The sequence below is a fragment of the Diabrotica virgifera genome, chromosome 3 (genome assembly GCF_917563875.1).
Source record: "Diabrotica virgifera virgifera chromosome 3, PGI_DIABVI_V3a".
NCBI classification, from domain to species: domain Eukaryota; kingdom Metazoa; phylum Arthropoda; class Insecta; order Coleoptera; family Chrysomelidae; genus Diabrotica; species Diabrotica virgifera.
This window is the reverse complement of record NC_065445.1, coordinates 8,025,828-8,043,673: the sequence shown is the minus strand read 5'-3', so window position 1 is coordinate 8,043,673 and position 17,846 is coordinate 8,025,828. Positions and strand designations below refer to the sequence as shown.

Here is a 17,846-nt window from a genome sequence, read left to right as displayed (position 1 = left end):
GGTTTCAGACTCACCTTTTCGTCGTTTCATCTCGTCCTCCGACCGAAGCCGCTGGAACGACTGGCAGAGAGTCCGACCGTTGCTGTCCAGCGACTTCAGACGTGATCTGTCCGGAGATAACCAAAGACTAGAATCGTCTTTCCAACCGCCGGCCACAGTTGCCAATACAAATACTAGAACGACCAACTCCACTATATACACTTCCAATTCGTCTCCAAGACGGAGATTTTTTTCGCATAGAATATCGGCGTTTATGCCCACTAGGGTAAACGTCATTAGATACCGAAGAGTTCCTAACTACTTATTAGGAAGAAGCCGGCTGGGTGGTAGACAGTTGGGTTCCTCCACGTTCGGAGTCGATGAGCTGTTCAATTATTCCGAGCTCGACAACTCCGAGGACGATCCACCGCCCCCTCCACCACCCCCAGACGCCGATCATCCAGAACCGCCGATAGTTTCTTCGTCGGAAAGCTCCATCAGTGATATGTACGCGAATATCGTTCGCGATTTAGAGTCCACGTTAGACAATGTTATTAGAATGAGGGTAAGTACAACCATTTTGCAATTTCGTAAAATTCTATAGTAGTTTTACCGTTTTGATCGCCCTGACTAAGCAAAGAACCCGTTACTACACTATCTTCCTCTCATTCTTCCTCCCCTCCTTCTTCTTCTTCCTATTTCTCTTGTACAATATTATAATTCCTTTTCTCTCTACATTTCTACCCGTTCCGTCCTCTTTGTCTCCCCATCCCTATTTGCCACCCATTTATCTCCCTTTAAACGTTGTGGTCACATCTCATTGCGGAAATAACCTCTCCCAGTCCATCCTCAGTCTCGGCGACCTCTTCTCCAGTGCGAGAACTTTTAATCATCCCTCCGCTCTCTAGATATCTCCCCTTCCCTATTTCCTTATTCTATCCTATCACTTCTTCTGGTTATCCTTACAAAATATTCCTTCCTATCGTTGTTCAAAATAATACCTACTCCATCTCTGCCATGACCGTTCGAACTACTATATATTAACTTACATCCATATCCATGATTTCCCGAGGTATCCTTCTTTAAGGTATAGTCGAGGTAATGAAATCAAAGTTTGTTGTTCTGAGAATGTCTTAACTGAAATTTATCATCGGTTCCTGTGGAATACAAAGTTCTTATTTTTAGAGTTCTAGACCGGGTGAAACGTCAAGCATATTAACTAGTTTTTCAGACAGATTAACGAGCATTTTGGCTCAATCTGATACTATATTAAGAAACATTACCAGTTCTGTGGATGTTCTAGTATCTAACACAAATAGGTATCCCCAACCAGAGGTAAGCTTCATTTACTTGAGATTATCGATGTATTAAAATATGTTTTCTTTAGAGTTCCAACACTCCCTGGTACTCATACGATTCTAATTTCTACGTTCGCGACCAGCGTTTGGACCTTTCACCTGACGCCAATAATTCAGATACTGTCAATTTATTTGACATATTCAGCCCTAGACCGAATTATAATCCTGTAGCATCGGACCACACTTATCCTAGGATGAGGAATCCGGACGAACACGGCAATTCAGAATCCGGATCGGAGATGGTAACAAGTATACGTATGAATATAGCGCACGTTCAAAGGCAAGCCAGAATACTCAGACAGCAGGTACGAATGTTTTAACCTTTCTAATAGCAAGTCAATTTTGAAACACGTAGTACCAGGGGACCGAATTATTGCCCCAGGGTGTTACACATTGGCGTCCAACGTGGCGCCCGGTTAACTCATTCGGTGGATCAAGAGACACTTAATATCAGGGACGTGGGTTCAGACCCCACGTTGAGCCCCAATGTGTAACATTCGAACTACCACAGAAAGAAAGTTTTAAATAGTTCCTATCAATAAATATATTACAAACCAAGATCAATAAATATATTACAAACCGCCCAAACACTAATTTCTTAATTTTTAGAAATAATAAACAAATTTGGGGTTGTTGCTTTTTGCCATAAAAACAATGTGCTGTGAGGACAACCTCGTAAGTACACTAAAAACAGAAATAGCAACGGAAATAGGCAAGTTGGGGCGAAAATTCGCAACCCTGGTATTAGGAAGGATAACACCCTTTCAGAAGTGCTACATTTGTGATATATAATTTCAAGGTTGAAAACATTGAACGCATCGATCGAGCTATGATCGAGGTAGAGCAGCTACAGGTCATCCGACGCCTCATAGTCGACCTGATTCGACACCTCGGGAACTCGTCCGGCAGCCCAGGCGTGGCAAGCAGCCGCAGCAGTAGAAGCGGCGTGTCCAGCGTGCGGCATATGATGGCAGGCACGAGAATAAGCGATTCCACGCCAGGCGAGTCGGGCGCCGATAGCAGGAGACCGTACCGGACCTTCCATAGTCGAATACACGGCGAAGGCAGCGGTGGAAGTTGCAGAACCGAAGGACTGGGGAGTCAACGAACTGACGGGGGAAATCCTAGCGGCGAAGGAACTAGTAGCGGTAGCAATCCGCTGACGAACTCAGTACTGAGAAGCGGAGGAAGAAAGACGTATCCTCCGTCGAAGATGTGTCGGTAAGTTGATTTTTATGTTATTTTTGGTGTAAAAGTTACGATCGGATTCAAGTTCTGTAGGTCCACATCACATAATATTTCTTGTTCTTGAGTTTCTTCATATGTATTACTCCCCTTTATATCTCTATATCCTCAGAAAATTCTCCTCCTACTATGATGTTGGCAGTCTGATTAAAGTACAGATAAGTGAGTTATTTTTCTGTTATCTTTATCATCTATGTTCTTATCCCTAAGTAGTTGTAAAAGGAGACTATGACGAACGTTAGTAAAGGTCTCCTTCTAAAGGGTCCCTTGTTTAACTTGCTATCAGTTCGTCTTATCTTTATCCCTACCCATAAAAATGGATCACTAGTCGTATATAGAGCAATTACAGAACCACCGCCCTGATTCCTCATGCGAGCAAAATCGTGCTACAAAAATCAAAGAACGGCTAAAGAACTTTTTACTTCCAGAGGTAGCCGAAGAACAATGCGGAACAAAGGGAAAGGAACGCTTGAGCAAATATTGAACACCAGACAAATAATAGAAAAAGCTAGGGAACACAATATACCAATGCTGCTTTGTTTCATAGATTACACAAAGGCTTTCGGTTCAGTAAAATGGAATTCCCTCTGGACTATAACGGAAAATATGGCAGTACCTAACCACCTATAGTCCGTACATTATAAATACCGTTGCACGTCATTATCTAAGTCAGAGATCTAAGTTATCATTGTTGCTAAATTACAAAAAATTCCTGAATTCATTTTAAATAAAAAATAAATAAAACCGGATAGTTCCCGAGAGTTGGCTGTATACCATCTAGTTAAATAACTTAACGTGAAGTAAAAACTCCCTGGTGTAGTTGGTATAAAATTTAATTAAGAATTAAAATTCTAAAAAATCCAAAAGGATTACATTTATTGTTCAGAACGTTTTCGGACTTATCAATCCATCATCAATGAACCTAAAAGAAAGTATTCCCACTTAATAAAATTGAAAAAGGGGTGAAATTTTGACTGTTAAAATTGAAAAATGTTGTTAAGATTACTTACTCCGTGTCCTTGCAAAGTAGCCACAATGCCAAACACTGGCTGAGTTAAATGTTTAAACTACATTATAAATACAAGAAAATAATGTGATTTATAGTCGATGGCAATGGATTGCGTCCAGGAACATGTGAATACTCTACTTTTACAGTCTTTTATTACGTCTCCTTTGGACCAAGTTAAGTCTGCCAATGGTTTTTAAGAATGCGAAATACTTCAAATGACATTGACATCCAGGAAGGCAATTTTTTAATGTGTTAACCAAGGTTAGGATCCATTGTAAATATGGAAATTTGAGTTAAATATTCTCCAGGGGCGAACCGCTGCGTGAGGGACAAAGGGATGGCGGACAGGGGTAAATATAAAAATTATAAGGAGGAACGTCACAAAAAAAACCTTATAATTTTTATATTCACCCCTGTCCACCACAACTTTGTCCCCCATGCAGCGTTTCGCCCCGGGAGATTTTGCTTAGTTACATCATGATCTACTTATTCCCAAAAAAAAATAATAAAAACCGCGAGTTTGACCCCTTATAACTACCCTCGTCCCCCACTCTGGTTTCCGCCCGTAGGGGAGAGTCATGTACACAACTGATTCAACATATTCCCATATAGTTTGTCCATATTACTTACCACGAGCAAAATCCGCTTCTATTTCTCCGACTAAAAGGATTACTAAACGGATTGATCAAACGCTTCATGCTTGTTTATTACCTCGTGTTTGTGAGCCATGGCGAAACTAATGAACCTAAATATCTGATAATTAGCTAGCGGGTCGCTAAAATATCGAGTAACGTGCCGCGGTTTGTGCATCCCTGTTCTAACACGTGTATAAAATGATATTCACCCCGCTCTAGCTTGGCTCGCCAAACTCGCCGACCCTCTGTCCTGCGTTTTTTCCTCCGTCCCTACTCCAACAGATCCGACAGATCGACTAGGCAAACTTCGCAATCTCGTAACACTTCTAGATCGACGCCGAGTACGTCCACCACCAGCAACAACACCTCTCCGGAGCCGTTCTCTCCCTCCTCGTCCTTCAACAGTCGCTACCAGCTGTCCTCCAACTATTCCGTCATCAACGCGAACACCATGGGGCTGATGACCAGGAGGCTGGAGATCCTGTTGACTGAGGAAATGGCTGCGTTCACGACGACCAATCAGCCGAGGCAGACTCCCGCCAGGGATAGGGAATCTCCTTCTACCATCGATCTGGGGGAACATATTCTGGCTCACCGATTGAACGGGTGCATTCTCAGAATGAACAGAATACTAGGTTAGTATATCAATTATTACTACATTACAGGCGGAGCTGGGAAATACCCGGGTACAAGTACCCGAATTTTGTACTCGGTACTCGTACCCGTATCATATGGGCTAAAATACCCGGTACCCGCGTTTATAATACGAGTACATTTTCCGAGTACTTTTTGCAAGTCTAAACTTGTCACTGCATGTGGGAGAGACTTTAAAAACTTTAAAGTAACCGAGTTGCGGTACTTAGAGGAATACTGTATGGTCTTGAAACTTTTCGCTACAACCCTCGATGTTCTGCAAGGAGAAGAATGTGTCTATTGTGGGTACTTACTTCCAAGTCTGCTATTTTTGAGGAATAAATGGGAGGAGTTAAAGCTTCAAACACTGAGTTCTGGCGGTGAATTTTTTCTAAAAAATATGTAAGCAGAGCTTGGAGAAAAGATTCTCTGAAATACTTAATTTGTCATCGGAAGAGACCATTATATCCGCAATTGTCCATCGTAAATTTAAATTGCGTTGGTATAATGTCTTAAAAAATGCAGAATTTTCTATGGACGCTTTAAAAAAGATAGTGATTAACGCTACTGAAAAACTAACATCTCTTGATTATTGCGAAGAACTAGATACGGGAGATTCAAGTGATACCACCCCAAATGGCTTTTTCGACTTCAATGAACCAGAGTATCCAAGACACAAGAAACCAATCTCATTAGTATCAATCAACTGAAAATGAAACAATCAAAACATCCAAAATAGATCTTGAACTTGTTAAATTTCTAGATGGCAAAATAAGTTGTTTGAGTTCGTTAAATGAGTTTCCTATAATTAAAAAGTTTTTCTAAGATATGGGCCTGTGGAACGCCTATTCTCTGATGCTACAATAATTAATAGCCCTCGAAGAAATGCTTTAACTGATGAAAACTTTGAAAAATTAGTTACCTTAAAAGCCTTAAAAATTAATCAGTGAGTGTGAGTGGTGTTATACTGATTAATAATCGATGATTAATTTTTAAATCTTTTTTTTTTCATTTCAGTTGTAATTGTACGTTATTTTATGTTTTAATGATTCATAAATATGTTTCTCTACTCTATCTCATAATCTCATATTATGTATAAGTTTTTAGTTTGTGAAAACTGTCATTATGAGTAGCAGTGCGTGAAGGGTTTAAAGTGTGCGTGAAGTAACAATGTATTTTAAATGGGATTTACTTTTTCGCACTGTTTTTTGGCACACTTTCATATAATCAATTATCCTTAACTTTCGCGTTGTCTTGGTGATGACATATAAGCAATAAATTACAACAAATGTTTTGACAGTTTTGTGTTTTGAAAGAAGTTAGAATTTTTAAATGTCAAAGTTCTAAAAATTGTAGAATAGAAAAAATTAATTCCAGTGACGAAGAGTTACAGTTTTTTTATTTGTTTCTCGTAGATAAAATATTGTATGAAACTGTGCGTGAAGTATTTTTTGCGAACTTACGCGATGTATAGCACTCGCTCCGCTGTCGCTCGTGCTCTAAACATCGCATGCGTTCGCAAAAAGCATACTTCACGAACTGTTTCATAAATAACTATTAGAGATGCAGAGATAATTATTAGGTACCTTCTTACCTTTTTTCGGGTTCTACATTCGAATGTACATACTTGAAATAAGTACTCGAGAAATTCGGGTAATTGTACTTTGAGTATTGTACTCTGAGTACTTTTCTTGAGCAATGTACTCGGTACTCTGTACTCGTTCCTCAAATATGAAAAGTACCCTGCCCAGCTCTGATTACAGGTCGACAGAACAATCTGAAACCGCCAACGTCAGACCTATCGAGAACTTTGGTTACGCGACGTTGTCAGATCAATCGGGTTTCAAAGGTTTTTCGGATTTTTATTTGTCACCTGTTTCACAGTATAATTGACAGCAATAAATTATAAAATGCTTTTAAATTTTTATGATGAATCGAAATATTAGAGTAATAAGTTACAGTGTACAAAGGTCTATTAATGTAGAAATCTAAATTTCTTGTATACTTATACATAGTTGATTATACACTAGAGTATAATATATTTACCAACATTTCTATATCTGATTGACTTGAAGAAAGGGTTTGACAGAGTAAGACTCAAAGATGTAATCCATCTTCTGTATAATAGAGAAGTCCCCTTAGATCTACCAAAACAACAAGATGGAAGTCATAATAGATGGACAACTTACATAACCTATAGACATAGGCAGCGGAATAAGACAGGGAGACTCATTGAGTCATATGCTCTTCAATTTAATCATGGATGAAATTATCAAAAGCGTGAACAAAGGAAGCGGATACAGAATGGGAAACAAAGAAGTAAAAATACTCAGTTACGCAGACGATGCAATATTGATAGCCCAAGATGAAGATAGTCTGCAAAGATTAGTCCACAGATTTAACATAGCAAAAGAATTCAATATGACAATTTCATCTCAGAAAACTAAAACAATAGTAATCAGTAAAGAACCAATCAGATGTAAAATAGAAATTGATGGTATCAGTTTTGAACAAGCAATTTAAATAAAATAGCTTGGAATTACATTGTCAACCTACGGAGACCTGGACAAAGAAGTGAGTAATCAAGTACAAAAAACAAATAGACTGGCAGGATGTATTAATAACGCTATAGAGAGAGAGAGAGAGAGAGAGAGAGAGAGAGAGAGAGAGAGAGAGAGAAGCAAGAATTTATAAAGCCAGTGTAAGACTAATAATGACACATGCATCAGAAACAAGTCCCGATACAGCCAAACACAAAGACTACTGGAAACGTTAGAGATTGGAAGGCTGAGCAGAATTACAGGAAATACGCTGAGAGATGGAAAGAGGAGTGAAAACGTTAGAAGACAATGTAACGTACAGTGTATAACGTACTTTAAGAAGATTTTAATGACGTGCTTACTTTGTTTTAAATAATATTATCGCAACTGATTGAAAATCTTTGCGTAGACATCGTTTAAATTAATAATAATATTAGCTATAACTGCATCTATTAGTGGTTCTTTAGAGATTAATTGGCGTTCAATTTATATGACTTTAAGTTACTTTTTTCCATTGTTGTACAGGAAATGTCTCGAAAAGTTCATCTGCTAGTTTTTGTATCTACATTTTGGAAAATCTACATTTTGGAACTTACATACGACTTTAAAGCTGCCCAGACCATTTCAATCGCGTTCAAATCAGGATAGTGTCTTATTACTTCGTGTGCATGCTCTCGAATAGTGCTGTTAATTGCATGTTTTACAAAATGGGGTGTTTGTAATTTTATAAAATTCTATAAATGAAATGTGTATTTATATTTATTAATAAATATTAAATGTATTCTAAATAAACAACTATTCGATGATTTTATCTGACAATGCTTCAAAACCACTAATTTCGTGCACATTGCATTGTAAACGGATGTTTACTCGGTATAAAGTTTGTTTAGCAGTAAATGGTTGGCTTCAATTAGTGCGGTCATAAATATTATTAAATTTATCGGACTTGGCCCATTGTTAAGACCAGTCCGGAGCGATAAGCAATCGAGGTAGACAGAGTTGGTCTTTTGACAATTAACACTGACTAGACGGTACTCCTATAATAAAGCAAAGGATCCACAAAATTTACAATAATTACGACGACAAAAACAAAAAAACGGATGTAAAATATATTGCTTTGCCTTATATACCCGAAATCAATGTTTTCAAACGAGTTTTAAAATAAATTAAATCTATTTTAATTGCTAAGATTATAGAAAAAGAAACATTCAAACATATTTAAATTTTACCTGAAACCGGGCCTTTTATACTATTGAAGTACCAGTACAAGTATTGACCATTGAAGTCAACCATTTACTGCTAAACAACTTTACCAACTTCAACTGAAGTCCCCTCTCGTTGATTCGCTACCTGAGTGACCTTCGCAGTTTCAGATATTTATGTACAATTGTATTACATTACGAGGAATGATCTACAGATACTCTATATTCCTAGGTAATCCCAATTCTGCGTCTTTAAACCTTTACCGGGCGGATCCAATATTGGCAGTTACTCAAGACGGTGTATCTAGATACGGAGCTCGACACACCTTAAGCCTCATCATAGACAGCATGAGTCGGCATGTAGAAGATCTAGGAGATTCTCGTATTCCTCACGGGTAAGTAGAGCATAATATAGTCATTACTTGTTTTCTTCTAGGAATCGTCTCTTTTTGTCTCTTACAGAGTTAATTACAAGTTAATAACGCACAAAGTCGCAGCGAAATTAGATCCAGGGTAGAGCAGACCAGAGCCTCTTTTAGAAGGATGTCCAAAGTATTATGTAACAGAGACCTAAAATAGCATTGAGGATCCGCCTACTTCGCTGATACGTGTTCTCGGCCTTACTGGCTGTCTCGTCACCTTTTAAAGGGCCTTCCTATTGGTCTCTTGCCTGTTGGCTTTGAATCTCTGGCTATATGGGCTATTCTCTCGCTGTCCATTCTCGTCACATGCTGAGTCCACTCTCGTCTTATCTGTCTTCCCCACCGTACTATGTCTTTATGTTACAGAGATCTCTTATTCTATCGTTCAGTATTCTGTCTCTAGTGTTTTCCAAGTTATTGACCTCAACGTTCTCATTTCTGATGTTCTCGGTATCCTCTTGCTTTCTGCTGTGTCACATCTTGTTTCTATCGCATAGTTCATGATCGGTCTTACACATGATTTGTACATGCGTACTTTCCTTCCAGCCTCATATCTTTATTTCTCCAGATGACATCCCTCAGACATCCTGACACGTAATTGGCTTTATTTGCTTGCTTTCGGATGCTCTCTTTAACATCTCCATAACTACATATTTCGACTCCCAGATATTCGAATTTCGAGACTTGTTCAATTAGTTAATTGTTAATTACTATTTTGCATCTTATGGGTTCCCTTGACACTATCAGGGATTTGGTCGTAGCTGTTGAAATTTTCATGCTGTAGTTCTTCGCCACTATATTGAAAGTATGTGCCATTCGCTGTAGATTAAGTTTGCATCGTCTGCAAAACATAGGATTTTTATTTGTTTTTCTGCCATCTTATATCCGTTTCCTGTACTTTTATTGTCTTCTATGATTTTGTCCATTACTAAATTAAAAAGCAATGGGCTCAAGCTATCCCCTTGTCGGATTCCCGAGTTGGTTTCTACTTCCGATGTTAGTTCATTCTCGACTTTTCTTGTGGTTTTGTTCTTAGTATTAATGTCTTTAATTATTCTTATCATCACTCTAATAGAAGAGACACTAAGTGTTTTTCGCCAAAGTTTTAAGATGGAATTAGAATGTTTATAAGTTCGAATATTTAAAGGCGCATATTAAAACGTTATTAAACAGAATGCTTGTATGATTTTTGAATCGTTACAAAATGAAATTGCTGCTCACATTTTTTGACAGTTTTCTCGTTCTATTTTCGAATGGTATGTTTCATTTTAAAATAGCAGATATCTATCAGATATGTTCATTATTATTGTTTGTTTGTTAGACAGCAGATGCACGGAGTATTAGCAATGTCCTTACTACTTACGGAGTTGATGTTTCTCGTGGTGGTAGATTCTATACCGCCACCAACTGGGCGGATGCCCATTAGGATGCACCGACTTCTTCGAGATGGGATATCACTGACTCCCAGGTTTGAAAATTTATGCAGACGGATGTTAGCAACCAGGTAAGAGTTATTTTTTGTTAGTTTTGTATAGTTTTTTGTATACTTACTATTTTATTTGGGAATAAAGCCACAATTTAAGTTTTAAATTAAATTTATTTGACGTTCGACGACTTCCACTTCGGAAGTCGTTATCAAAATATAAAACATTAATAAATTAAAGAAATTTAGTTTTTGTTGCTTGGTAAATAAAATCTTCTAATAATTTAATTTTATCTGACTCATTCAAGGCAATAACTGTATAATATATGCCTGACAATTCAGGCATATATTACACAGTTTAAAGTAGATGACTTTAAGGGCATGGACGCAAATATTTTACGGCTATCCCTACTTTTTCTGTCTTTACACGGCAAGTTACGTGTAGTAAAATTCTTCTGGTATGAATATGTAAACATTACTTGACAAATGTCATCATTAACTTTAAAGATGTGGCTTTTGAATCTTCTTGGATAACTATTACTTGTATAATTGCATCATTAATTCAATTAATTAATATGATAATTTTTCCACTAACTATGTATTCAGTGATTGTAATAATTTTTGTACTGTATAGCAAAAACTAATACTCAATCGAGAAAAGAGGAAAAGTGATAAAGTGATTTTTTAATAATATATTGTTACTATGGAAGACTTACAATTTTGAACATGTTTAACAACAAAATACTTGGATCACAGAATATATCTTGCTGTATTCTCTGCTTGGATCTTCCATAGATAATAAACAATAAATAACTTTTTATTAAGTTCACGTCTTAATTCAATTATTTATCAAATACACTATCAGTATTAAATAAAAATGTATACCATTTTTATTCAGTTGCAATGCGAAGCCAAAACCGTCTTAATTTTTACTTAGATTAGAGAGTGCAGCCAGCACTCTTATCGACGATTTCACCTTTTGTTAGAGGCTCTTCAGAGAATGCATAAGCTGCTTTCTCTAGCCCAGGTAAAACTTTCTCGACATATTAGTCCCCCATTGCAACTGACGTGAAGGTAGTAGGTGCGTAGCGGCATCTGCTAAATGAAAGACTATGTTTTTCAACCTAATAAAAATATTTGTAAAATAAAATATTTTTAAAAGATTTTTAATTGAAAAACTTATTGGCCCATTTTCCTGGTGACACCTCCAAGGCTTCTACAATATGCAAGCCAGATGGATGCTGCAGTGAAGACAAAAGGGAAGGAATTCTACACTATGCAATTCACAACCCCCCGTCTGCAGCTTGGTAAAGTTCCAACGGAAAATGGACCTAGTTACTCTATAGGAGTAATACTATAAAAATTAAGACGGTTTTGGCTTCGCATTGCAACTGAATAAAAATGGTATACATTTTTATTTTATATTAGTATTACTCCTATAGAGTAACTAGGTCCATTTTCCGTTGGAACTTTACCAAGCTGCAGACGGGGGTTGTGAATTGCATAGTGTAGAATTCCTTCCCTTTTGTCTTCACTGCAGCATCCATCTGGCTTGCATATTGTAGAAGCCTTGGAGGTGTCACCAGGAAAATGGGCCAATAAGTTTTTCAATTAAAAATCTTTTAAAAATATTTTTACAGTTTCATTTCTGGGACGACTTTAATGGAAACTAGTTCATTCGATTACATCAAATCAACTACATATAACTTAAAAATAGCTGTCAGACAAATCATACCATGTGATTGGTAAGACAACCACATGCAATGATGACAGTAAAATTCTCGTGTTGATGATCCCACTAGTAAATCACGAGGAAAAAACCAGGAAAAAACTCATGATACTATCCCGACATGGTAAGTATTTGGTCTTACATTTAGTTTACCTTCTGCGATTTTATATGTGTCTTATTTAAAATATAAATGATGTATCCTCGATATGATCTTTGAATAGTCGTGGTATTTTCTTTCCATTGATTTCCTCTTTTAATATGGGTAATCACTCTTATATTAGAAATGATATATATCTTATAATAGAGAATTTGATAGATCTCAAATAGGTAAACACACCTGGGACAATAAGCTTACAGTTCAGTGGAAAAATTCACGTATAGTCCTGAAAGAAACATGGTAAAAAGAGAAAAATCCGCAGGATGCAGTAGACTGTCGTTACCCATACTAAAAGAGGAAATGAATAGAAAGACAATACCACGATTAGTAAGTCAATAACATATCAATGATACATCATTTATATTTTAAATAATATACTGTAAAGATAAATTAAGGTAATTGTCTCAGGTTTTAGGGTTGATTATAAGAAAATCACGATAATGAAACAAATGGTGTATTTTCGTCTATACGTTATAAAATGTCGATGCTGACTAACTAAAAACAGAAAACTGAAAAAAGGTCTTTGTATCTTTCTTAGGTAAATATGTACATCTGTTTCAACGGGGCACTGGGCCAGTTCCCGGAAAGCCATATGCCCTCTGGGTCCTTACCGACGCATACATAGACGGCGTAGGAGGGGTCGATTTGTTACAATACATATAAAATTAGAGTTTGGTGTTAATTTTGAGAATAAACTAAATGTAAGACTACATACTTACCATGTCGGGATCGTATCATGAGGTTTTTTCCTGAATTTTTCCTCGTTATTTACTATGGGATCACTAACACGAGAATTTCTGTCATCATTGTATGTGGTTGTCTTTTCAAAGACCAATCACATGGTATGATTTTTCTGATGGATATTTTTTATTATTGGCAATATCGCTTAAATTGTATAATATAGATGTCTGAATTGTCAATATGAATGAGTCGGATAAAATGGAATTATTAAAAGATTTTTTTACCAAGCAACAAAAACAAAATTTGTTTAATTTATTTATGTTTTGTATTTTGATAACGATTTCCGGAGTGGAAGTCGAAACGTCAAAAAAATTTAATTTCAAACTTAAATTGTGGCTTTATTCCCAAATAAAATAGTAAATTATATAAGATGCCAATTTTGGGAAATAGCTTCAAAACAATAGTTTCTGTATATTGTACGAGTATACCTAGATGTGCGCTTGACTATAGCATCCATTATAGTCATTGATTGGTTTCAGACAAACTTCCTATTTGTCCCAACTCACAAGTTGTCTCAGAGTGATGACGGTTACCATGAGGCAAGCTGAAAAGATCCTCTATCAAACGTATCATGCGAGAAGAAGTACTTTGTTGCCCAGCAACAACACGGACCGAAGAATGTTACTAGGATCGATAAACAGGTATAAAGATTACGTTTGCTTATGTTTTCGGCATTTTTTATCATACTAGTGGTTTCGCCCGTCGCTATGCGACCAGGGATCCAATCAGTTGCCATCTACATTTCTACAGTCACTATTATAGACTAAATTTTTTCTCACTCACCCTTATTTTATCGTATCTCCCTGTAATTTTTTTAAATCCCATCAATTTTTTATGACTCTTTCCAATTTTTTTGACGGCCCCAATTTTTTTTAGTACCTCCAATGTTATCGTGTCTCTTTCCATTTTTTTCTGACTCCCAATAATTGAGGTCTATAGAATCAAAACCTGCTAGATCCATTTTTTTTGAAATTTTTCAGGAGACTAAAAAACATTAAAAATGTAAATTTCTCAAAAAATATCCGGCATTTCTTAATCAAAGGGGCATCAATAAATATCATAAAATGGCACACTAATTTGGTGTCATTTTTCTGCATGTATTTCTATATCTTCAGAAATTTGTACTTTTAGTTTGGATTTAGCAGATTTTGATTCTAAGCCCACACAATTTTGCTCATTTTCAACTGCTTTTAGGGGCAATTAATGCACTAAAAGTAGGTATTGAACCATTTTGGTTGAAGAACATACAAAATATGCAAGAATAAGAAGTATTTTATTGTTCATAAAACTATGAACATAGCAGGGTTTGATTCTACGTTAACATTTCAGTGGTATTTTGAAGAGTATTTAGAAGGTTTTGAGCCGAAACCTTATGCATGTAGATTAATAGATACTTGAACTTTGAAATTGTGTAAAAAAAAGGGAAAACGAAAAATTTAGGATTTAGCAGATTTTGATTCTGATGGGCTCAATTTCTCCAGACTCTCTATATATTTCCTTACTCCCTGTAAGTTTTCCTTACTCTCTATTTTTTTAGTAACGAGTCAAATTAGTCTTGGCTTCCTGTCATTTTTATTACTTCCTGTAATTTTCTCTCCATCTAACTCCATCCTATTTTATCATATCTCCCTCTGATTTTTTCCGACTCCTTTCTATTTTGTCGTATCTCCCTCTACATTTTATTGACTCATTTTTCCTTACTACCTCTAATTTTTCTTTAATCTAATAGACTAAGGGCTGGTATAGGTGAAATTTGCTAATCATTTTAGTCACGATAAGTGTCTATAACTTCAATAGTAGAACCTAAAAGAAAACGTAAAAACACTGTGCCGTCACTTTTTAGTGGCACATGCGTCGACAGTGGCGCATCAAACTTTCCACTTATGGACGGTATAAATAAATTAAAAGGTACCCTTCCTCACTCCGAGAATTAAATTTTTTTCATTTTTTTAAGTTCTATGTGATTAAAAAATAAGACAGCGTAATTTTAACCCACCATCCCTTCCCTCATCATCTAAAACTCAATTTTTCGTTTTTATTTTTTTTTTTGGTGGGATGCAATCAATTTTAGTTTCAAGACTCAAAGTTTCAAGTTCAAGTTTAAAAAAACTCACACGCATAGTTAAGGCTTTTACAAAACATGTCAATTTTTATAGACCCATAGGTTGAGTGTACATATCCAAAATTTTATTGTTGTTTTTGAAAAAAAACGTATTTTTTGGGATGGCTGCAGTTCTATTTTTTTTTAATTTTGTGTATTTTATAAAACACTATATTTCTAATTTTTTCATATTTTTTCGAAGGTTCGTCACCTTCAAAAATAACAAAAATGTTTTTAGGGGGTTTTGAGGATTTCCCCTATTTTATAGACTTCAAAATAGATCAAGTCAATGTCATTTTATAGGTTATATGTAAATTAAGGTAACTGAGTCCTTTAGAACATTTAAAAATTGGAGAAACACGTTCAAACCCGGGAGAAAAAACAGTATTTTGGATTTTTGAAGGTGATGTCTGCTCTACAACTGTTAATGCGGGACTATCTGATCATGAAGCGGTTTATACGAAGTTTAACATCTTTAGCAAGCACTCTTCGAAAACTCGACGTTTAGGCAGGATTTTTTCCGCTCGGAATTTTCATAAATTCCAAAACTTATGCTTAACCTCTGAGTGGCCCTTTCCTTCTATGAACGTCGATAATAATTTCAGTGACTTTTTGAATAAGCTTGTCTGTATCTTCAATAAAGCATTTCCTTTAATCACAATTAAGCCAAAACATCACAAACCCTGGACTACCAAAGGTGTCCGCATATCAGCCAAAAATATGCGTTCACTACTGTATATCAAGAAATTTACTACCAACGTCTCTGTTACTGAATATATCACCAAGTACAGGGCGATCTATTTAAAACTTATAAAATCAGCTAAAAAATTGTACTATCAAAATCGTCTGAGAAGCTCTAAAAGTGTTGCAAAAGAAACTTGGTCCATAATAAACGATCTTCGTAATAAAACTCACACAGCTCAAACATTTTCCCTTCCAAACCCAGAAAATCTAAATGAATACTTTGTTAATGTGAGTAAAAATATAACATCAACTATTGTGTCACAACAAGATCCCATTTCCTATCTCCCTAATTCAGGAAAGGTCTCGAATTCATTCTTTATAAGACCGGTTGATAAATCTGAACTGATTCAGACAATCAATAATATCAAAAGCAAATCTTCGTGTAGTACCGATGGACTATCCATAAAAATTTTCTCAAATCTCCCAGACAGTGTGTTGGGAGTCCTCATCTCTCTAATTAATGATTCTTTTGAGAAAGGTAAATTTCCAGAGTGCCTAAAGACGGCCATCATTATTCCTCTTCATAAGGGTGGTGAAAAATCAAATGCCTGCAATTATAGACCTATTGCATTACTACCGGTACTCTCCAAAATTATTGAGAGACTCATAAAAGCCCGACTTATGTCCTTTCTCGTTGATAACAATATTTTATCACAAAATCAGTTCGGCTTTTTAAATAATAAATGTACCACAGATGCCATGTTTTCTGTACTACATGAGGTTTATCAAGCATTAAACAATAATCTGCACACTGCCACTGTTTTTTGTGATTATGCCAAAGCTTTTGATTGTGTGAATCACGACATTTTGATAAAAAAACTAGATTTCTACGGAATTCGAGGTATTTCTTCGAACTGGTTTCAATCTTACTTGGATAATAGGAAACAACTGGTTAGAGCAAATGATACAGACTCTAGTCTCAAAAATGTTGTATGTGGGGTACCACAAGGTTCAGTATTGGGTCCTCTACTTTTCCTTATCTTTATTAATGACATCACTAGCTTAAAAATCGATGGCAAAGTTTTTCTTTTTGCTGATGATACCAGTATCACTTGGAGCAACTCAAATATCGCAACTCTTCATGCTACTATAACTTCTGATCTACTTACAATAAAATCTTGGTCCGATTCAAATTTACTCTCTTTTAATGTAGATAAAACAGTAGCATTGTCCTATAAAGGAGCTCTTCAACCCTTACCTCTTCATAACAGCCAGATCAGTATCGTTGATTCTGTAAAGTTTCTTGGTATTTTTTTAGATAGCAATCTGAAATGGTCCCTTCATATTGATGTGTTAAGCAAGAAATTATCCTCAGCTTGCTTTGCAATAAGATCTGTTTCAAAGGAAATGAATTTAGCCTCTTCCAAAATAACATATTTTTCTTTGTTCGAGTCACATCTTCGATATGGTCTCCCTTTTTGGGGTTCTGGTACGGCTGCCCAATCTGATGTTATTTTTAAATTACAAAAAAGAGCAATAAGATATCTGTTTGGCCTCAGAAGAACAACACATTGCAGAAGCTACTTCAAAGATCACAGGATTCTAACACTACCTTCTTTATATATTTTAGAAACTGTTTGCTTAATTCGTAAACATCTACATGTCTTTCCAGCAAGACCTAGACATGACTATTCCACCAGAAATTCTACCTTTGACATCTATTTACCGATCCCGTCCAGTGAGTTAGTAAAGAAATCTATATTATATTATGCGAAAAAACTTTACAACCATCTCCCTCTACAACTTAAATCTGCAAAATCTTTCTCCAAGTTCCGTAAAATGACTAAAGCCTATTTATCTGAAAGACCATATTATTCAACAGCAGAGTTTCTTAACCAATAACTAAGAAAGTACAGTATTCTTATTTATAAGTATAATCTTAATCTATATTTGAGTGTCATATGCAGCAGCTTAACTTAACTTATTAA

At 36.0% G+C, this 17,846-nt stretch overlaps 1 protein-coding gene across 2 annotated transcripts in view; it reads left to right on the top strand.

The window, feature by feature from the left end:
- The window catches only part of LOC114330203 (uncharacterized), a 76,769-nt gene that overhangs the window by 34,225 nt on the left and 24,698 nt on the right, over positions 1 to 17,846 (top strand). The window contains exons 12-19 of one of the 2 annotated variants that reach the window (XM_050647799.1): positions 9 to 544; positions 1,165 to 1,314; positions 1,367 to 1,642; positions 2,137 to 2,558; positions 4,557 to 4,861; positions 8,834 to 8,996; positions 10,345 to 10,527; positions 13,553 to 13,714. In XM_050647799.1, coding sequence (XP_050503756.1) covers positions 9 to 544; positions 1,165 to 1,314; positions 1,367 to 1,642; positions 2,137 to 2,558; positions 4,557 to 4,861; positions 8,834 to 8,996; positions 10,345 to 10,527; positions 13,553 to 13,714 — 2,197 coding nt within the window. Of the gene's footprint in view, positions 1 to 8; positions 545 to 1,164; positions 1,315 to 1,366; positions 1,643 to 2,136; positions 2,559 to 4,445; positions 4,862 to 8,833; positions 8,997 to 10,344; positions 10,528 to 13,552; positions 13,715 to 17,846 lie in introns of both variants that reach the window. The other variant, XM_050647798.1, reaches the window with a different exon arrangement.